The sequence below is a fragment of the Kryptolebias marmoratus genome, linkage group LG2 (genome assembly GCF_001649575.2).
Source record: "Kryptolebias marmoratus isolate JLee-2015 linkage group LG2, ASM164957v2, whole genome shotgun sequence".
Taxonomy (NCBI): Eukaryota; Metazoa; Chordata; class Actinopteri; order Cyprinodontiformes; family Rivulidae; genus Kryptolebias; species Kryptolebias marmoratus.
The window spans coordinates 18,875,545-18,890,163 of NC_051431.1; the positions used below are offsets into that span (position 1 = coordinate 18,875,545).

Here is a 14,619-nt window from a genome sequence, read left to right on the forward strand (position 1 = left end):
CCGTCTCGTTTTTTTTTATTTTTTACAGAATTTCTCACTGTGGTTCCGTATAACACGGACAACTCACTTTTTCAAACTTTTTTTTTTTTGGGGGGTTTAAAATCAATTTAGTCTTTTAACAAATGGACTCACGATGAAAAGGCTCTTTAATTTTTGATAATCCTCCACGTTCATCCTGCTTTCCAGCTGTGCCACCTCCATCCTTGTTCCCATGGTTACAGCTCAGACCTGCCAATCAGTCACCAGCATATCAGACACAAGGTCAGAGACAGACAGCCTGTGCTCCATTTGTGCAGAAAGCTCGGTCAAATAATACGTCCCCTCCGTTGCATTTGTAGTTGTGTTACATGACAAAACAGGATGTCCCCAGCTTGAGTAATCCTTTAGTAACCTTCAGAATCTATATCACAGCAGGTTGTCATGTCATAATGGTCATAAAGCTGGTTCACAGCAGCAGACTTCTTTTTGTTCGCTCTTTATACCTAATCCAAACAGGGCTGTGTCGAACAGCATGCAAATGTCCTTCATTTTCACCCGGCTCGATGGCTTTTTGGTGATGGGGGAAAAGGGGTCCGATGTCACGCCTCGGAAATGGTTCAAACACCCAGCAGGACGCCGAAGTACGTCAAATCTCTGATATGTCAGCTACTGTCAAATTTTTTTTAAAAAAAGGAATGCCGGCTGGATGACAAACACAGTAAAACTTTAGGATATGATCAATTAGCCTCGTACTGAAATTTGGAGCACATTTGAAGTCTGAGAGAGGGATGGAAGATGATACTATTTTTTTTTTCCAATTCTCTGCGAAACACTTTAAAGGGCAACAGAGGACGGGCTCGCTTTTATAGTCTGCCCGACACAAGCATTTATGTGACAAATTCATTGGATGAGGCATCAAACTGATCTGAGATTTAGATGGCACGGCTTGTATTGAAAGCCAAAAAATAAAAAACTCAACGCTTTGCCACAACCGTCACTGCGCCGTGTGATCTCGGTATGATGCTTTCATCTATGTGAACAAGGAGACGACCGACAGATGTGTTTTTGTGGTGTTATAAACAAAAAAAATAATGGTACTAGGCTAATTGAGGGATAATGTTTTCACGTTTGGTTTATGAGTCTAACGATTTTTAATCAAGTGCATCTTGACTGAAACACACTGCTGGATGTGACTACGTGGCACTGTTCTGTTCAGAAGCAGCTTTTGAAGCTCCGTACAGATTTGTGTTTGAATGAAGGCAAAAAGTGGCAGAGTCAGCAAACGTTTGATTGTAACAGTATTAGCTGTAACGTTTTAACCACTGACCGGTGACAATGACATCTTGGAGCTAATAAAAAGGGAAAACGTCAGGATTTGAGCAGTTTTTGCAAAGACCAAACTGTTCCTCGGTGGTGGGTTTTCTCATCACAAAGGGAGTTTCCACAAATTTAACACTTCAATCTTTTTTCTGAACAACCTCTTTAAAGTCATAGGACTACACCGCACTGCTACACACAGAAACATAAACATTACTTGATTAAAGGCGATTTCAAAAGCGCAGAGTTGAACACAGGCTTGAAATCCAAACTTACCCAAAACGGCTAACTTTATCCTTCTAGGCCAGAGTGAATCGCCTGCACAGTCTTCAAGGTCAGGTGATTTTAAACAAAGACGTGTACCATTTCTCAAATCGTGCATCTCTGGTTGATCCGTCTCTGCCTCATTGGTCCAAAACTCAGCCAGACTTTGAGTCCGTGCAGAGGTTTGTCTGAGCCAACAATGACTGCGAGGCAATCAACACCAACAGCCCTGGCTGCAGCCTTCACACACCCACAGAGAGTTAACTAACTGCCCCCAAAGTAGCACAGACCGTGGGACACACACACACACACACAATTCTTGATTAACGCTCACTTTTAAAGACTCAGGCTAAGTTTCTTGGCAACCAAGTAGTCAATGAGAGTTGTGTTTGTAAGTCCAGGCGCTAGTGTTTGTATGTACTACAATGGGTGTGTGTGTGTGTGTTATTTCTATTCACAGATTAGAGAACATAATCTGTGTGAAGTACATCTCCTCTCCAACACAACCAGCACCGCAACACAACTCAAAACAACAACAGCCTCCACTCATAAAGGTCTCCACACACTAAAAGCTTGCAAAAAAAAAAATGCCAAAGTGGGCCTGAACTTTAATTAAATAAATAAATAACCAAGCCACACACCACGAGAGCCTACAGGGCTATTCACTTGCCTTTGAAAGGGATTTCTGGAGGTCATTCACAGCGGTGTACACGAAATGAAAGAGAGAGAGAGAAGAAAACCAAACTTAGAGACTTGTTAAAATCAAACAAAGAAGATTGTCAGCATGACAACCGACAGACAAAAACCATACGTCCAACACAGATACCCGCATTCCCACTTCTCCTGCCTCGGCAACCGCGACCAATCTCCGCGTGTGACTTAATGGTCCGGAATAACTTGAATTAGATGATTACAGTGGTTGTCAACAGTGACAGGATGGGAAAATTAAGCCTCAGCAATTTCAATAATAAAGCTTTAAAAATTAACACTATCACAATTGGATTACAGCAGTGCATGCAGGAGCCAGTGCAGAACCCCAAAATAGCCCAGCACAAATCCACCATGGAAAATCCACTATTATACAGGGAGAAGAATAAAGATGCTGGAATGGGGGGAGGGGGGGAGGAAGGGGAGAAAATTGGTGCGGATCTTAGCGCTAGAAGGGAAGAGGTGCAGCAGTCGAAGAAAAGAGAATGCAAGGGCAGCTGAGCCAAAATGAAGCCGTTTTCTTTCCACAATGCAAATCTGAAGGGAGACCCACTTTTGAAAATCCTCTTCAGAACTCTTTAACATATGGTAAAAAAAAAAGAAAAGTGTTCCCACTCTTTGTGACTCTTTCAGGACTTAAAGGTACTTCAGGTCCCGCTACTTTCATATGGCAGCTTTTAAATTCAAGGCCCAGCCATTGTCTGTGAGGAGTTGCATATCGCCCGCCGTCTTTTATGGTCAGAGATTTAAAATAAGATGATCTCCTGCTGAGAAAAGACGGAGTTGGAGAAGGTTTTTTTTGGTCAAACCTTGTAAATGATGTTATGCATGATCTGCCCAGTGTGAAATGGTGAGATTTTGCAAGATCTGTTCGTGCTCTTGGCTACTATCACGTCAAACTTTAACTTGATATCTGTGAAACTGACTTACAGCTGTTTTTCTGTTGGCAAAGGTGACCATTTAAAATTGGATTGACTCCAAAAGTTAATCAGTTGTAGACGTACATCCAGTGATTACTTTTTGACAATTTCATTAAAATCTGTTCAGTAGTTCATGAGATATCTTATCAGACATAAGAATAGATGATAAGTAATCAAAGTAAAACAATATAATTTGGTTTCCTTTGATTCAAGTTCCCTAGAAACTATAATTTTAGTTTAAATCTCTGATGGTTTACAGCATGTTTTGGTGATAAAAATAATCATAACTTGTTTTGTTTTTCCCAAACCCATATTTGTCCATTTTGGTTTCTAACTGTAATTGAACCATTTGGGTGTTTTTTTTTGGACACCAGGATGTGCATACAATTACAAATATTACAATATATTGTGTGAGATCCAACTTTAAACTGGACTTTCAAAGGAAAAAAAGAAAAACCTCTTTGATGTATACTGACTCACATGTAAAAACCTATTAGAGGCTTTCTCAAAAGTCTTCAAATCAGCGTTGATGTTCAAAAGCAAAAGAGACAGTTGTCAACAATATTTAGGACTTCTCGTATAGTTATATAACTAAAGTCAAGGAGAAAGCACAGTTGATGATTTACGGCTCCCCTGGGTGGTTGATGCTTCCAGTGCATCAGGGTGAAACAGTGCAGTCTACAACAGAACAGGATGAATAAAGAACTAAACAAAGTCTGCATTTATTATTCATAAGCGATGCATTTTAGTTCCAAACCTTGATTTCTTGGTGCTTTTGAACATGTCAGCTTTAAGTGAACAACGATGCATAGTGATTGTAGCAACTAGGGCAGTAACTTTACATTATCAGTCTAAAAAAAAAAAAAAAAAAAACGAAAGGAGAGGAAATTAAATTCTTTAAATATCAGATTGTCGACATTTGTGTGGATCCGACTTGTGAAATGTGAGTTACTCACTGGCACAAAACATTAAGCACCCAACACTGCATGTGTCGAGAGGTCCTGAGATTGTGTTGGAATGATTACATGAGATCAAATAGATAACAGGCACACTGCTGGTCTCTTGTCAGTGGGGTGTGAGCCCCCCTTGGGCCTGGATATAAGTAGTGATTCAGTGCAGTTGGAACAGTTGTTGTAACTGGCCCCCTGAGATCCGGCAGATCAGCACTGGGTCGGTGTTTATGTCCAAGGTGATCCCACGCATGTTCGATTGAAGCAAGATGAAGGGATCGGGCTGGCTACAGGAAGACTTCAACATGATGCAGGCAGTCTATAGGCAGAAGTGAAAGTGTCTGAGTGGGCATTGTCTTGTTGTAAGGCTGAACCAGGTGCTGTCTCAGCAGAGGGAAGAATGCAGACATGGGATCTCATTGATGTAGCATCATGTCATCATGGTTCCCCAAACCACTGTCAGAACTGACCTGACCTGTCATACTCTTTGGCTCGCCACACCATGATGCCAGGAATAAAGCCAGTGTGTGTGTCCGTCACACTGGTCCTCTCTTCTTGATACCACCATACATACACACAATGATCCTCTAAGGTAATGCAGAACCAGGATTTATTGCTGAGCTGATCATCGGCCCATGCAGCTCATCATCAGCCCATGCCCCTCAATTATGACACCACTCCAAACAAAGCTGTCTTTGCTCTGGTATTAATGGCAGCCCCCTCATAGAAAGCTGAAACCATAATCTGGCTGATGCCAGGCAACAAGATGTGGCGTAGGATAACTTGAGGTGTTGTAAAGAATTAGAAACAGCTTGCCCCCAATTGATGCTGGTTCATCCATTTATCACTTCTAGGTTTCTTTATTATCTAGGTGTCCAAACAAGTTCTTTAAAAAGTCTTCAGCTGATCCAAAATGCTGCTGCCAGAGTTCTGATAAGAGCTGCAAGGAGACATCCTATTTCTCCAGTTTTAGCTTCTCTCCATTGGCTCCCTGTCAAATTCAGAATAGAATTTAAAATCTTACTCCTAACATGCAAATCTCTCAACCATCAAGCTCCAGTTTGTATAAATATCTTATTGTTCCATATTTTCCAAACAGAGCACTTTGCTCTCAGACTGCAGGTTTACTTGTGGTTCCTGGAGTTTCTAAAAGCAGAACGGGAGGCAGAGCTTTCAGTTCTCAGACTCTTCTCTTGTGGAACCAACTTCCAGTTTCTGTCCATGAGGCTGACACTGTCTACTTTTAAGACTTTCATTTTTGATAAATCCTATAGTTAGGGTTGGTTTGGATTTCCTGAGCTCTCCTTTAGTTCTGCTGCTATAGGCTCAGACTGCTGGAGGACAAACTGACCACATTTCCTCACTCTGTTGCTGTCTTTACTTGCCTACTTTAATTATTTTTCTCAGTAACATGTGTTTTCTTTGTGTTTTTTTACCCCATAGAAACTACACCCAGACCAGTCATTGTGTTTGTGTTTGTCTGTCTCCTTCCTGTCCTCTCAAACCCCAGCTAGTCGAGGCAGATGGCAGCACATCCTGGTTCTGGTTCTGCTGGAGGTTTCTTTCTGTTAAAATGGAGTCGTTCTTTTCCACTGTTAATCTGCAATGTGACCTGCTTCTGTCACAGAGTAATTTTGCACTTCTGATCAGACAAGAGAGCACTCTTGAGAGTGACACCTTGGTCTCAGAGAAATTGTGATGGTCATTCTAACATTTAACGGAAAATATTTGGCAGATTAGGCAACTTTGGAATAAGAAATATACTGATTTAGATAATATAATATCTATATTTGCATATATTGTAGCAAAGCGCCTTTGTGTGTGTGACACTTTGCCTTCCCAGTCAGCTACAACTTATCATCAGAGGCCCACAGTATCATGCTGCTCTCTTAAGCGAGCCGGATGGCACTGACAAACACATTTCCCGCCCTGGAAACAACCATGACAGAGACACAAGGACACCTCATGTCAATCACACGGCAAAGAAACCATGGCAACAACATTAGGATTGATCTAGGAAACACTTTGATCTGTCTGGAATGGAGAATGTCAAGCTTCAGAGACGACGAGCCGGCATGAATCCACCGGAAATGGGTCAGGGGAATTTATTCCGCAATGGTGGATTTGATAGAAACGGGACTGTGATCAAACAAGCTCCATTTACATGGTTTTGACAAAAAAAAAAAAAAAAAAAAAAAAAAAACACGTGTATGCATTGGTATGTGAGCACACAGGCACTTAATGTGCTGATGGTGTGTGGGTGCATGTGAAGAAAAAGAGGTTAAACAAGTGATTGAAAAGACATGAAGAAGGAAATAAAACAGAAAAAATAGCAGAAAAACAATGTCATATTTTCCATCTCTGAGCTCAGTCTTAAGAGTCTTTCACAAACTCTTTTTTTTCCTGTTGTTACAACTCCTATCCAACCATAACAGACAGCCTTTCAGCTCTACTTATTTCACATAAAACTGTTTTTGTGCTTGGGATCTTTTTCCTTTTTTTTTTGTTCCTAATGTATCTGCTTGCCCGTCTGTTGTGATATTGTGGTATTTCCTAAAGACAGCACTAACTGTGTCTAACAGCTCCTTGATGACACTGGTATTTTCTCTGTGGAAGACACACATAAGTACATACAGTACACGGTAAAAAAAAAAAACAACCAATATCTCAGAATCTGCTCTTTGTAAGGCACTGATACCCTGAAACTAGTCCTTTGATCGAGGGTTGCTTCTTTTTTTTTTTGTATAAAACATAATCTCACCTTCAACTTTTTCCTCTTTTCACATAGCTGAATATTTCTTAGCGTTGCCTTTGAAAACAAATATTTCTAAGTTCTCTGCTTGGTAAGTAACTTCGGTTATGACTCATTAAAAGTATTGAGTTTGCTCAAAATAATAAAAGATTAGGGGAAGCAGATGAAATGTTTCAATGTCTTCTCGCTCCTCTGGCATAAAAATGTGTGTGTGGGCGTGTGTGTGTTTAGCACCGTGGACATAAATCATTGTTCGAAATGAATTGAACATACCAAGAAATGTTATTGGACAAGCGTGCATCATCCTTTCTGTGTGATATAATCTTTTTTTTTTTGTTGTTCAAGGTATCTTTACATCACTGTCAGGTTCACATTACTCAGTTGTATACACTGAATTGTTGGGTTGTTTCCAAGAACAAACAGCAGCAGCTGGCTGTAGCACTTCCTGCAGGGCTACCTTAAATTTCTTGTTGCAATAACAGTGCATTGTGTGAATGACAGCAGCGTAAAGATTAACAAAATACATTTCAGATGAACTGCTATGAGATTTGTGGAGGTTGGAGTCGTTTCCAAACAGCAGAGATCCGCTTTGATCTCGGCGGCACTCAGACCAGCTCATCGGTCTGTTCACAATGAAACTGTTTCTGAGGTCGGTCAAAGAGCAATCCACGACAGGTAAGGGAATATTTGTTTACAACCTTTCTGCAGAACCCCAGTTCCAGAGATCTGTGCTATCCCATTTACGAGGGGAGCAGATGAATTAGTTCCAAAGGGTACAGACAGCTGTGTATTTAAAAGGTAAAGCTTTTTTTCAAAATTAAAAGCAGATTTAATGCATAATTTTAGTTTTGTAAAGGTTTAGAGAGGATAAAAAAGTCAATTCTGAGCTACCGAGAGACATTAAATAACTTTTCCGGTGGTCTTACCGATGGTTTCTGAAACCTTTTTTTGTCTTCACCACAAGAGTCTGAATTTCATGTTTCCAAACGAACAAGTGAACCATCCTGACTGTAATCTGCAGCAGTGAACGGACTCTGTTTTAGGTTTGAGTCAGCAGCACACACATGCAACATTTTGCGGGCAGAATGAAGAATGAACCCTTATGAAATTTCAGCAATTTCTGCAAGCAAACATCACACAAACTTTAAAGCAGCTGAAGATGAAAGGAGGATCGCTTCCACGGCAGGCAGATGGTTGGTCTAAAGACTGCAGAGATCAAGACAAAAAAAAAAAAAAGTGGGCCTATACATTTCAGCATTTCTCATGTTTTATTTGAAACAATACTAATGAAACTAAACTTTTCCATATGTGAATTAAAGGAATACATATCACCCATCCAGTTGGGGCGGAAGTGGGTCCGGAGGTAGGGGTTCCTCCTGTAACCGGAGGGTTGTTGGTTCAAACCCCCACTCCATCCTGCTCAGCCGATCCGATCCGTTGTGTCCTTGGGCAAGACACCTCACCTGCCTTGCCTACTGGTGGCCGGTGTAATGACAGCCTCACTGTCAGTCTGTCCCAGGGCAGCTGTGGCTGCAGTGCAGCTTACCATCAGTGTGTGAATGTGTGAATGTGAGGATGAATGGGTGAATAACTGACTGTAGTGTAAAGTGCTTTGGGGTCCTTGGACTAGATAAGTGCTATACAAGTGCAGGCTATTTACTAATAAATGAAGATCAGCGTATGCTGAGAAGTAACAGAGTTATAACCATTTGATCAAACCTTGTAAAGGACAAAATGTGGTATCTGTTAGTGCTCGATATATAGCCATTTTTATTTATTTAGCTGTGATGGCCATTGGCTCCAAAAGTTAATGAGCTGTAGATGTTTGCCCAATGATTACTTTCTGAGAGTTTCACCAAAGTCTGTCCAGTGGTTTATGAGATAGTTTGCCAACAGACAGGCAGAGGTGATTGTAACAGTTACCGCCAAAGTCTTGAAAACAGATCTTGTTGGAGTATGTGTTGTGAATGACTCTCAACTACTACCACACCAAACTTAAACTCAATATCTTTAAAAATGACAGAGTTATAGACATTTGTGTGTTTGAAAAGGTTGCTTAGCTGTGGCAGCCATTTTGAAAGGGGCTGACTCCATAAGTTAATCAGTTATAGATGTACATCCAGCAACTACTTCCCGAGAGTTCTATTGAAATCCATCTAGTGGTCCATTAGATATTTTACTTATGCTTTAGACACAGTTTTTCAACACATACACATGTGTATATATATATATATATATATATATATATATATATATATATATATATATATATATATACACACACACACACACACATTCATTAACACAAAGTTATGTCCTACTTTATGGTCTGCATGTGTCATTGATCTCTTCTTGTATGGTGCCAAGGATGTTTTTCAGAGATCGGGCCCTTCTCGTTCACCTCCTGGAATTCAGGCTCACGTCTGTCAATCACGAACTCCGAAAACACCAGGAGGAAGAGCAAAAATCCACATCTCACACCGCTCAGTGATCAGCGCACATGCAAATGGCCCCACGAGACGCCGGAGCAGAGGCATCTATTGGCACGCGTTAAAGACCAGTGTTACCACCAGAAATGTGGAAAATGCAAAGAGGATCAAGTCAAAAACGTGCACATGTGACTCCGTGTGTGTGCACTTTGATGTGACAGTGTTGAGTTTGTGAAGTGAAAGGAAAGATTAAGGTAGAGCTTTGGATGTGCCGTGCAGGAGGTACATTAAAAATTCAGCCAAACGGGGGGGGTGCACGTGCGTGTGCGCGCGTGTGTGAATTCATTACTGCCATCAATCACTGTAGTCGGCAAAAGGAATTCAATTACAGACAGAAACAAGGGAACATCTGAAACAGGAGGTGCGGTTGATTTGTGGTGAAACAGTGCCACCCAGTGGACAACTGATGTAATGTCACATTACAGAGAAAGATGGTAATCTTTTAAGATCATCCTATCTTTTTTTGGTTTGTTTGTTTGGGGATTTTTTTGTTGTTACTGGGTGGTTTGTTTTTTCAAAATATAGAACTGGGCTCTATTTGGTGCAGGAAGAAAAGGGAGGAATAAAAACAAATTCAAAGTTACGCGTCAGCTCTGGTGATCTGTGACAACACTTATCAAAGCTACAAAGCTGCGTCCTCTGATAGTTTTAAAACTAAAAATGTAATAGGAAAAGTCATTTCAAAAAAGATAGCGGCCGACATGACGTATAAGTAAACAACCTAAAGGAATTTTTACGTTTTATAAAAGCTGCTCTCAAGGTGTGCGCTGCTGATAAATTGACTTTCTAAAGTTGCAAGTTGTAATACACAGACACACTGAGATAAGCCAGTGGCAGAAACCACAACCCATACAGCTTACCTCCCGCTGAGGTCCTGGATCTTTCTGAAAAAGAGCATATATATAAGCCAGAAATCATTTCATATCAAAGAATAACACGGAACTGTTGAAAAGGGGGGAAAGCTCTGTCGGGTCTGTTCATCTGGATTTTCCTTGTAAACTTCAGAAGTGAAATAGAATTCCGCTTTAAGGTTTGCCCACGGTGAATTCAGTCACCTTCTACCATCTTACTGCTCTTTACAAATACACAGAAACGGCAAAACCAAAAGGTTAATGAAATGGAGATAAGACTGGAGCTTATAGTCATGGGAAAAAGATGGTTGACCCTCCTTTAGTTTTGGCATTTTAAGTATACATACATACATACATACATACATACATACATACATCCCAGAACTGATCTGGTTCTTTCTAAAATTATTCAAATCTGACCTCAAGTGGACAAAAGCACAAAACAGGTCCCGTCATGCCATTATTTATTAAAGAAAAATGAAAAAGTTGTGTGTGGAAAAACTAAATCCATTCAATGATCCAGCAGCTTGTAGAAGCACCTTTAGCAGCAGTAAAGCTCTGTAGTCACATTCTACATGATGCCATCAGTCTCTCACATGGTTGTGGAAGAATTTTGGCCCATTCAGCTTTACAGCGTTGCTTCAGCTCATCGAGACTTGTAGACAATCGTTTCTGCACAGCTCCTGTTAAGGTCCCACCCCAGCATTTTTATTAAACTGAGTTCTGGACTTTGATTAGACCAATTGCGACACCTTGTTCCTTTTTTTGTTGTTGTTTTGGAGCCATTCTTTTGTAGATTTGCTGCTGTGTTTGGGATCCCTGTCCTCTTGAAAGACCCAATTTTGGTCAAGTTTTAGCTGTCAAGTCACATGGCTTCACATTAGTGCACAGAGGAGTTCTCAGTCGACTTACTGACTGCAAGGTAAAAAAGCCCAAATCATCCCAAAAGTAACTGTTTCAGAATCTAATCCAACTTTATCTACAGTCCATTTACAGGTGAGGAAGAATTTAGTGCTCATCACAACTTTAAATCTTTTTCTTCTGAAGATTACTGAGGCCATGCCCACCACATGCTTCATTTCCTTTTCTAATCACTGCACTAGACTCAGTTATTCATGAAAAAGAACTGGAGGAGAGACGGATCTGACGAGGAGGAGAAAAACTCCTGGTGAACAAGTAGGGATGGATCAACGGCACAAAAGAAATTTGTGTGAAGACCTAAAAAAAAAAAAAAAGCAACAATAACAAAAAGACACCATGAAGTATCAAAATTATATCAACCACTTGATTCAAAAGTTTTGAGAAACAAAGATAAAAAAAACCTGCCGGCTGATATTATCACTGATTGTGGAGCTGAGACACAAATGCAGGCAAACGAGGCAAAAGCCATGCAGGCAGGCAACTAAATCCACGGATGTTACTGACTGGAACAAACTCAACTAAAACAAACCAGAAGGTCTGACAGAGGACAGGCTGACCAGCAGCAGGTAGGATGGCAACCCAAAGGGAAGCAGGCGCGATCGAACAAGGAAGTCAAGAAGAAACTGCAACACGAGAATATGAAAACGTAAACTCGGAGAAGATGAAAACGTGACAAACTCACAAAGATAAATTAATCTTTCGCTGTGCGTGAGAGGCTGGGACTGACCCAGCAACCTGGTGAGCAACAATCGGTCCAGCCGTTCACTCACTGAGCGAACAAGCTTACCGAATAGTAAGAACTGCTGTTTTGTAAAAAGTCAACGTGGTAAGACACAGCTGTTACAAACGATTATCTTCAATCTGTTAATAAAATATGTTAAAGTTTGGCTTCATCAACCGGGATGTTTCCTAGCAGAGCAAAGGACAGTTCAGGCCCGGTGTGTTTGACCCGCTGCCCTCCGCGAGGCACTTCATGTGCATCAGAGTCCAGAACTCACGAACAGTCCTGAACCGTAATCATGCTGAATGGAAACGCGTACTAACCCCCTGTTAACTGAGCAGCATTCATTCATTCATTCATTCATTTACGTATGAGTAAGTCTACCACCTCAACAGTGCAACAGTACAAATATGATCCACGCTTTGTGCAGCTTTTAAAGCAGCAGCTTGTTTTAATGAATCCAATATTTATGTGGAGGTTTTTTTGTTGCTTTTGTTTTTTTTTTTTTTACACTTGAGGCTATACTTTTAATCTTGTACTTTGTGCAATGACGAATTATGACTCAAAAGCTTTCTGGTTTTGTGCTGGTTGACTAACTAGCCTGCACAGAATGCTTCAAATATTAGAGAGACGTTTTTCACAGCAAATCAAAATGTGTAACTGGACTTCACATTGGTATTCATTTAAGTACATGCTAATGAACTTAAATGATATTTAGCACCTCTACTTTCCTGGTGATTACTGTGAGTGACGTGTGCAGAGAGAGCACAACACCAGTGCTGCAAATTGATGAAAAAAATTGGGGGCTCAGCAAACACCTGGGTAAACAAATACCTCAAAAGTACTTTACCCAACACAAATACAGTACCTGCAGGGAGAATCAACACACACACACACACACACACACACACAGGGATGATGGTTCAATCAGGTCTCAGGTTTCCTCCTTTGCCTGCAGGGTCAGGTTACTCCCTAACTCCCCCTCTCATCTTCTGTCTTTCATTTTTGTTGAAAACAGATAAACTCACCCTCTGCCCTTTTTCTTTCGTGGTGCTTGTACCTGATTGGCAGATTTTCAATTAACGTGTCCGTTCTTGTGCACCCGGTGGATGTGTTAGAACAGGGGTGTCCAATCCTGGTCCTTGAGGGCCACCATCCTGCATGTTTGACTTGTTTCTCTGCTCCAACACACCTGATTTGAATCAATAGGTGATTAACAGGCTTCTTCTTCTTCTTCTTTTCTATTATGGCAGATCGCAAGCAACTGTAAGGTGCATACCGCCACCTACTGTACATGAGTGTGTAGCAACACTGCTTTACACCTATTAAATTCTATTTTTTAATCTTGTATTTTGAAGGAAAGTAAATAATGCTTTCCTTAATCAAAATATGTCCATTATGTTTCCTTCATTTCCCAACATTCCTTTCAGACCTGTCCTTCCAACCATTCTTTTCAATTTCTCCCTTTCAGGTTCATATGTTTTACATTTCATCAATACATGTTCTACATTTTCTTTTTCACCACACCCTTCACATTTATCATTATGTTTCCTCCCTATTAAATATAAAATATTAATAGGCTTCTGCAGAACATGAAGAGGTAATTCAACCACTGAATCAGGTGTGTTGGAGCAGGGAAACAAGGAAAACATACAGGATAGTGGCCCTCCAGGACCAGGATTGGACACCTCTGTGTTAGACAGACTGGTCGATGTTTGTTTTTGGGGGGTTTTCTTATGTCGCCCCTCTTGGTGCGGTCATGTGTGTGTCAGAAAGTTTCCTGTCTGACAAACTGTGGCTAAAACTATAAATAAGTAAAGCTGAAAAGTAAAGCCTGCTGTAGTACCAGCATCATGTGAGAGGGTGTTAGTTTTCCTTTTTGTTTTTCTTTTATTGTAGTTTTTGATGAAAGAGTAACCAGAAAACACTTCAAATCCCAAACATGTGGAAATGTTTTTACCTGGTGTTGTTTTGCTCTAATCTCTTTATTAAACCACATAATGAGAAAAAGGAAGATGTAAATACATCTAGATTGAACAGCAAAGCATACCAGAAGGAGAAAATGAAAAATTTTGGATTCTGAATTTTTTATTTTTTTGTTATGTAATTTCTAAAACATTTGTTTGTGCTTATACAATTTTTGCAAATTCAGTTACTTACATTAATATTTGTGTGAATGCTGTTCCAGTATTTAAAGCCTTGCTCCTTTTGAGCTCCGTTTCAGCTTATTAGCAAATTTGAGCAAAGTCATTCAACGCTCAGGATTCTCACTGAATTGTCACAGAAAGTGTAAATTGCAATTATTATTATTATTGTTTTGTTTCGTTTTGTTTGTTTTTAGAAGCTGGACTAAACTTTGCAAAAATGCCGTCCTGGGTTTTAAAGTGCAAATAATCAGATATATAACAGTAGAGAGCAGAAGTCAGTCATTTATTAGCCATGAAAATACATTCAGATTTAGCATACTGATGAACTTAATAGCCTAAAGTATCGAATAAGATCGATTTCGGTGACACTGATTCTGTGTTTACTTGCTGTAGGATCGATACCGCAGTTTGCGCACAGCACTACTTTGATTTGCTAAAGCAAAACTAGCCTTTGCAGCGACGAAGCAAAGAGTCAGAGTAAATAAAGTACGTTGCAGGAAAAAATAAGGTGTGAAAAATACTCGCGTGGCGTACAACTGAATAACACGAGGAAGCCCACGCGTGAGTGAGGGCCTTCGTCATGACTGATACATAAGCTAC

The 14,619-nt window shown here is 40.4% G+C and overlaps 1 protein-coding gene across 5 annotated transcripts in view; it reads right to left on the reverse strand.

Moving 5' to 3' along the window:
- LOC108240470 (WD repeat-containing protein 49) overlaps nt 1–13,046 on the reverse strand; it is a 51,266-nt gene extending 38,220 nt beyond the window's left edge. The window contains exons 1-3 of one of the 5 annotated variants that reach the window (XM_025007592.2): nt 12,933–13,046; nt 10,240–10,263; nt 133–228 (exon numbers count right to left, since the gene is read on the reverse strand). In XM_025007592.2, the coding sequence (XP_024863360.1) occupies nt 133–213 (81 nt within the window). In that variant the 5' untranslated portion in view covers nt 214–228; nt 10,240–10,263; nt 12,933–13,046. Of the gene's footprint in view, nt 1–132; nt 229–1,572; nt 1,848–10,239; nt 10,264–12,900 lie in introns of those variants that run through there. The other 4 variants (XM_025007594.2, XM_025007589.2, XM_025007591.2 and 1 more) reach the window with 4 other exon arrangements.
- Nucleotides 13,047–14,619: the final 1,573 nt, after the last annotated feature.